The sequence below is a fragment of a genome, unplaced genomic scaffold (genome assembly GCF_019419815.1).
Source record: "Pyrus x bretschneideri cultivar Hongxiangsu unplaced genomic scaffold, Pyrus_bretschneideri_v1 Contig38, whole genome shotgun sequence".
NCBI classification, from domain to species: domain Eukaryota; kingdom Viridiplantae; phylum Streptophyta; class Magnoliopsida; order Rosales; family Rosaceae; genus Pyrus; species Pyrus x bretschneideri.
In genome coordinates, this window is record NW_025999701.1 from 593,692 (window position 1) to 600,968 (window position 7,277).

Sequence of the window (7,277 nt, forward strand, 5' to 3'; positions counted from 1 at the left end):
TTGGATTTGGACGACTTTAAACTAAAATGGAAACTTGGAAATAAAAACAGATTATAAAGATGAATGTGACGGGAATGAATGGATGGGATTGCTAGCTAAGGGTTCATCTCCATACATGTTATACTTGCATACAAAATGGTTTCTAATTGCTTTTCAATAAACCATGAATTCTCAACGCCCCGGGTTAATTAGGTCCGCTTAAATTAACCGTCAAGTTTTCCTTAAGTTAATGAATTGGATGATTGCATACGACAACCCAAAGCATTCCTCACAAGTTCCCTACATGAATTGCATAATAGAGATACAAGCAAGAATCATTAAGCAACATGAAAACTACAAGTGTTGACGAGGCATTCGTTACTATGATTGCATGAAACTTATGCCAAGAATTTGTTTAACGCGATTGTTTATAAGCAACCTCCACTACTTGTGAATATAAGTTCATAACTATTACGTGAAACTCACTTATATTCTAGCGTCAAATTCATGCATGAAAATTAAGCGTCAACTCTCAATAAACATACATAAATAGGTTATCAATCAAATAGTTAAACAAATTGAATTCACAACTTACGAAACGTAATTAAAAGTACTCAAATCATATTGCAAGCATAAACATATATTTCGAATCACCCCCTAGCTAAGGGGGGTTTAGTTCCTCATACGTACAAAACAAAGAGAATTGAAATTAAACATTGAAATCAAAGAAACACCTAAACATTCCAACAACTCATACGTGAATTGTATGAACGTTTAGGCCCTCTTATCTTCCTCTTCGTTGTGGCACAAGGTCTAAGGATAGTTGGTTTGGGGGGATGGAAGTGTGGAATGGAGTGGGGAGTGATGGAAATGGAAGGATGGTGTTTGGATTATAAGGGAAGGCACGGCAACAACAAGGTTGCTGTTTTTGTGTTTGTGTTGTGGTGTTGTGTATGAAATAAGATTGTGGTTGAATGATTAAAGGGACATGTGGGGTGTAATGCATGTGGCTTGTTTGATTTCTTGGTGAGAGGATGCAAGGCACAAGGGATAGAAAAGGGTTGAATGGTGTGTGTAATTGCATGTGTGTGCATGTGGAATAAAGAATGAATGGTGGCTGAATTGATGGAGTGGACAACCTGGAAATGCAAGGGAAATGCACGGATTAGACTTGTTTGTTGGTGTAAATGTACAATGGTTGCAATGATGAAGAATAAAGGGTGCATGTGGGTTGGAAGTGATGAAGGAAATGCATGTGAAGGGTTTGGGAATGCACGGCAAAGGAAGTGTTTGGTGCATGTGGCTGCAATGTTGTGCAATGATGGAGGAATAAGTGCATGTGGTTGAATTGGTGGTGAATGTGCATGGCAAAGAATGGATTTGGCTGCAATGGTGTGTAATTGGGCTAGGGTTTAAGTGCATGAAATGGACCCAAATTGCTCCCCCTTGCATGGCAAGGAATGGTGTTTGTGTTAAGCCCACGGCAATGTGAATGTAATTGGGTTAGGGCCATTGTTTTGTGTCCTCAAGTGCATACAAGGCCTTCAATTTCATCCAACACTTGGGCTCCAAGCATAAGCTATCCATCCTTAGCCCAATAGTGCTCCAAAAGGCCCCAAAACACTCCACAATGCATCCTTTCGTCAAACACGTCTTATGATCCTGAAAACACACAAAAGAAGCATAAAGGACTAAAATAACTAAAGAAACATAACGTAAATGCACGAGAACAAGCCATTTAAGTCACATGAATATGCTCCTATCACTTCTCCTCCTCTTTGTTGCGGCACAAGGTCTAAGGATAGGTTTTTGGTGTGGTAATTGTATGTGGAATGGAGTAGGGAGTGGTTGGATAGTGTTTTGGAGGGATGGGGAGGTGCTAGAAATGAAGAGGATGATGCTGGAAATGAAGAGGATGCACGGCAAGGGATTGTTGTTGGAAGATCGTGTGTTTTTGTGTATGAATGCGTGGGTTTTTATAGGGGGAATGGGAGAATATGTGGCTGATTGTTTAAGAGTGCATGTGGCTCTTATGATTGAGAGTGCATGTGGCTGAAATAATGATGGAAAAACAGCTAGGAAAAGAATGATTAAAGAGGGAATGCATGTGGAAGTGTGGCTGCAATGAAGGAGAAAAGCTGGAAAATGGAATGGGATGCACGGCAAGGTGATGTTTGGTGCTGGAAATGAATGTGTTTGCATGTGAATTAAAGCTAGGTTGAATGATGATGAATGCATGTGGATTAAAGAGGGAATATGGAAGAGAATGTGGTGCAATGATGAACTGGGAAGCTGGAAATGCAAAGGGGGAATGCACGGCAACAAGGGTTAAATGATTATGGGTGCATGTGGCTGCATGATTTCTTGGTGAGGGGATGCATGGGTTGATGAATGGGAAAAGTTGCTGAATGATGAAAGGGGAATGGAAGAATGTGGCTGCAATGATGGTGTGGAAAGCTGGAAATGCAAGGGGAAGCACGGCAAAGGATGTTGTTTGTGTGAAGTGTGTGTGAATGGTGGTTTTGCACGGCTTTGATGGATTGTTTGATTGGGCTAGAGGTTTTTCATGGCTTAAAGGATTGTTTGATTGGGCTAGGCCCTTTGTTTTATGTCCTAAAGTGCATACAAGGCCTTCAATTTCGTCCAACACTTTGGCTCCAAGCATAAGCTATCCATTCTTAGCCCAAAAGTGCTCCAAAAGGCTCCAAAATGCATTTCTTTGCTCCTTTAGCCCTTAGATCCTGAAAACATACGAAAATAACTTAAAAGACTTAAAGAACTAAGAAATAACAACGTAAATGCACAAGAACAAGCCAACTAAGTTGCCTAAATATGCTTCTATCATTTAGTTAGCCAATTCATGTGTGCACCAACCATTAAACATCTTCATGTTGTTAAGAGGATTCTCAGATATCTCAAAGGGTCTGTTGGGCGGGGTATTATGATGCAAAATAATGGTTTCACCCTTATTCAAGGCTACACAGACATGGATTGGGCTGGCAATGCCCTTAATCGAAAGTCAACCACTGGCTAGTGTACTTTTGTTGGTGGAAACTTTGTCATATGGAAATGAAAGAAACAACAAGTTATCGCTCGATCCAGCGCTAAAGCTGAGTAGGGTAATGGCTTCAACAGCCTGTGAGCTTATTGGCTCAAGAGTCTTCTTCTTGATCTGGGGTTCCCGAACATTGCGTCTATACCTCTCATGTGTGACAATCAGGTTGCGATGCATATTGCATCAAACCTAGTTTTCACGAGCGCACCAAACATATCGAAGTGGATTGTCACTATGTGAGGGCTCAAGTCTAGTCCAAGGTTATTCGCATAGTTTTCACTTGAAGCCATGATCAATTAGCAGACTTGTTTACCAAGGCTTTGGTAACCACTCATTTTCGAAGTCTCCATGACAAGCTTAGATCCATTAATCCCTTGGATCCAGCTTGAGGGGGAGTGTTGAACATCATGCAGCATACATAGCCAACCTGGCTTAGCTTTGTTCTAGGGTGGCGTTTTGCCCTTAAATGCTTTTTGTCGACTTTAGGGTCTCTAAGGCTTCATTGTAAACAATACTTGGCTACTCAAATGATGAGTAGAAACTCCTACTCAAAATTGTTCGTTACCAATTTATAGAACTTCGTGTTTATAACTGAAATCGTTCATAATATAAATCACCTTATAAAGATCCACCATGCAAAAAATCAATTAAAACTAAGGTTGTTTAGTCATCGAACTATATAAAAACAAATGAACGGAATTGGTAAAAGCAGTACAAACTGTCTATTCCCTAGAATAGATTGACTAAACGACCTTAGTTTATGATCTTTACAATGTGATTGATAATATGAATGGTTTTGATTATATGCACAAAGCTTTGTGGTTCAATACTAAGAGTTTTGAGTAGGAGTTCCTACTCATCTTTAAATAGCCAAGTAATGTTCCTTAGTTTTTCCACAACTCTAGATTATAGTTGACTTCTAGGTGTAATATCCCTTAATTTAAGGGATGTTGTGTATTTGTTGTTTCCTTTGCTGCTTCTCCAAAAGTGTGTTGGTTGCAATCTCAAACATAATATACGAAAATAAAATTGAAACCAAATTCCACACGTTAAGAATGGTTGTGAATCCAATTTATGTGTACAATTCCAATGAGTTATACTATGCATATGAGGCTGCCAATAATTCTACCATCCCAAGGTTACTGTATCGGGCGAGATCCAGCGGTTACTTGTCAATAAAGGAAGCACTGAATGGGCTGTTGTGTATACTTTGCAGAATGATGCATGCAATAATTATGTACAGTGTGGAGCAAATGGCATTTGCAAGATTAACAGATCACCCGTTTGCCAGTGCTTGCCAGAGTTTTTTTCCGACACCAACCAGCGAATGGGGGTGCTTATTGGACACGTGGGTGCGGAAGGGAGACACCACTGAATTGTCCAAAGGGAGAAGGGTTTCTGAAAATTGAAAAAGTGAAACTTCTGGACCAATTGGATTTTTGGGTCAACAATAGAACTAGCACCAACGAATGCAAGGCAGAATGCTTAAAGAATTGTTCTTGTATGGCTTATGCTAACTCGGACATCAGAAATGAAGGCAATCGCTGTCTGATGTGGTTTGGCGACCTAATTGATCTGCGCGAGTTCGTTGAAGAAGATAGAGATCAAGAGCAAGATATATAGATCGGGTGCCATTTTCAGAGCTAGGTAAGTCAGTACTTTGCTTCATTCATGTTAGCTCCTGATATTGATCAAGAGCAAGATCTTTTTCTTTTGAATTGTATGTTGCAGGGATCAAATTGAATAGGTCAAAATCGGGCAACTTGTTATGCTTCAATTTAGGGCCTAAACACATGAAGAAGTACTGAAATCAGAAAATTGAAAATGTGTGGTTTAACGTTTACATCTTGTATGATCTTCAGGGAAAACGAGTCGGAAGGAGGATAAAAAAGTAGTATTCCTTTCAGTCATATCAGCGGTTTGTTTGCTACTTTTTCCGGGTTTGGGCTCTTCCTGGTGTATAATTCTGAAGAGAAGAAATAAAAGAGGTAAGAAATGCACATGCTCCCTTCTGTTATATTTGTCGACACATTATATTGAAAAGAGATGCTTCAATGCATTGTGCCCTGAAAGAATATATGAAAATTATCATGTTCATATCCTGTCACGCTTCTCCGCCAGAGGAACTCTAATGCATGGACAAAAAGACTGAATATTTACGTGTCCTTTACATTCCTCTCTTTGTTTACTTTTTGCTTTTTCATTTTACAGCTTCAGGAGACAGTCAGGAGAACTTGGAGTTGCCACTGTTTGATTTTGATACAATTGCAGCCGCCACCAATCACTTCTCCCACACAAACAAACTAGGGGAGCGTGGTTTCGGTCCAGTTTACAAGTTAATAATGCGATACTTTACGACATTGGCTACGAATTTAAGCTAATAGACTATACTTAATATTCAGGCCAACTTAACCCAAGAAGAATTCGTAGCTGTAAAGAGAATCTCAAAAGATTCTGGCCAAGGGACTGAAGAGTTTAAAAACGAAGTTAAGATGATATCCAATCTTCAACAATGGGATCTTCTTAAACTTTTGGGCTGCTGCATCGAAGGAGATGAAAGGATGCAGATTTGCCCAACAATAGCTTGGATTGCTTCATTTTCGGTCTGCGATTCTGCCCTTCATCTTCCTTGTTAATATTTATTCAGTTCAATTTAAGATTAAATGAGTCCGATGAAGCTCTGTTTGTGTCATCCAAATTGATTAAATATGGTGGATGACTTTTGCAGATCAAAATAGAAAGGTGTTCTTAAACTGGGAAAAGCGATTAGACGTTACCACGGGAATCGCACGAGGACTTCTCTACCTCCCCCAAGATTCCAGACTAAGAATCATTCATAGTGACCTTAAGAGCAGCAATATCTTACTTGACAATGAGTTGTACCCCAAAATATCTGACTTTGGCATAGCAAGGATTTTCGGATGCAAGCAAACTGAAGCAAAAACAAAACGCATAATTGGGACATAGTGAATTATACCAACACATGTCATGAATTTCTTTATTTCTAGTTATAAACTTCTGATTTGTGTTGTTTACGTGCAGCGAATATATGTCTCATGAGTACACAATTGACGGGAAGTTTTCAGTGAAATCTGATGTCTTCAGTTTTGGTGTTCTTTTGTTGGAGATAATAAGTGGCAGAAATAACAGAAGGTTTCACCATCCATATCACAATCATAGTCTTCTTGGACATGTAAGCATTACATGCTAATGTGTATTTTCCAAATGTTGAGCCTGTACACACTAAAGTTTTCCATGTGTATTGAATATCAAAGTGGACAATTAACAAACGAACAAAGTAACTATAAACTAATATGATCTTATTAATGTAAAGAAAGATTGGCATGATGACTCCATAACCCAAAAGACTACATTGTGTCTAACTTAATTCTTCAGAAATATGAAACATTATATTTATAAAGAACAAACCTAACCCTAATACTAATAGGCTAGGCCCAAACTAAACTTATAAGAAAACCCAAACAATATAATACCTAAAATACTAATATTTTCCAACACCCTCTGTCAAACTCATGGTGGTATACGACATAGGTTTGCAAACAAGCAGATGCGAATTAACTTTGTTAGGCGGAATGGCGGGCATGCAAACTTGACTTGACTGGGCCTGACTTAACTTGACTGAACTAGCGAACTAGTGAACTAGTTCAGATTCAGGCTGGCAAACTGATTCTGATTCACACTGGTTAGTGTTGAGAGTTTGGAAAGAGCCCGTCACTAAACAGACGAGATTTCCATATCTCAATTCTAGCAACGAACGAACAAAAACAAAGTCCTATCACTCAAGTGGTCACAGGTCCAAGCACTCGAGTGACGGTTACAAAACAATTCCAAATAGGCCAACAACTCGTGTGGGCCTCAAAACCAACCAAGCCCAATAGTAGCTTCAATCAACAAGGCCCAAAAAAGCCTTCAAACGAATCACAACACCCCAACAGATCGTGGGCTCCAAACCCAATTTTTTTCTTTTCTATTTTTCTGTTTTCTTTTCCTATTTTATATTTTCTATTTCTTCTTTTTTATTTCTAAATCAATTCCTTCTTCTCCGGTGTGACATGGATGATGGGTGCAGGAGCAACAATAGTTTCTTCAAGCAGAGGGGTTCAATTCAGGGAAGATGCAAGCGCAGGGTGGTCAATCTTCAGACTTTAGGTGTCAGCTCCGGTGCGACGAGGCTACGGCGGCACGTCGGACATCACAATATTATTATTATTTTTAAACAATA

The 7,277-nt window shown here is 39.3% G+C and overlaps 1 protein-coding gene across 1 annotated transcript; it reads left to right on the plus strand.

Annotated features, from left to right (window-relative positions):
• Positions 1 to 4,089: 4,089 nt before the first annotated feature.
• Positions 4,090 to 6,001, plus strand: LOC103942341 (G-type lectin S-receptor-like serine/threonine-protein kinase RKS1). The gene is made up of 5 exons (XM_048564082.1): positions 4,090 to 4,336; positions 4,897 to 5,022; positions 5,246 to 5,361; positions 5,437 to 5,665; positions 5,763 to 6,001. The coding sequence occupies exons 1-5, from the start codon at positions 4,090 to 4,092 to the stop codon at positions 5,999 to 6,001; spliced, it is 957 nt and encodes a 318-aa protein (XP_048420039.1).
• The last annotated feature ends 1,276 nt before the right edge of the window (positions 6,002 to 7,277 follow it).

What these genes read in the sequence shown, in the direction of transcription:
- LOC103942341 (XM_048564082.1), top strand. Translation starts at nt 4,090, where the DNA reads ATGGTTGTGAATCCAATTTATGTGTACAATTCCAATGAGTTATACTAT. An exon ending in GAAGAGAAGAAATAAAAGAG is followed by an intron (nt 5,023 to 5,245) that starts GTAAGAAATGCA and finishes TTCATTTTACAG; the next exon opens with CTTCAGGAGACAGTCAGGAG. An exon ending in TTCTGCCCTTCATCTTCCTT is followed by an intron (nt 5,666 to 5,762) that starts GTTAATATTTAT and finishes TGACTTTTGCAG; the next exon opens with ATCAAAATAGAAAGGTGTTC.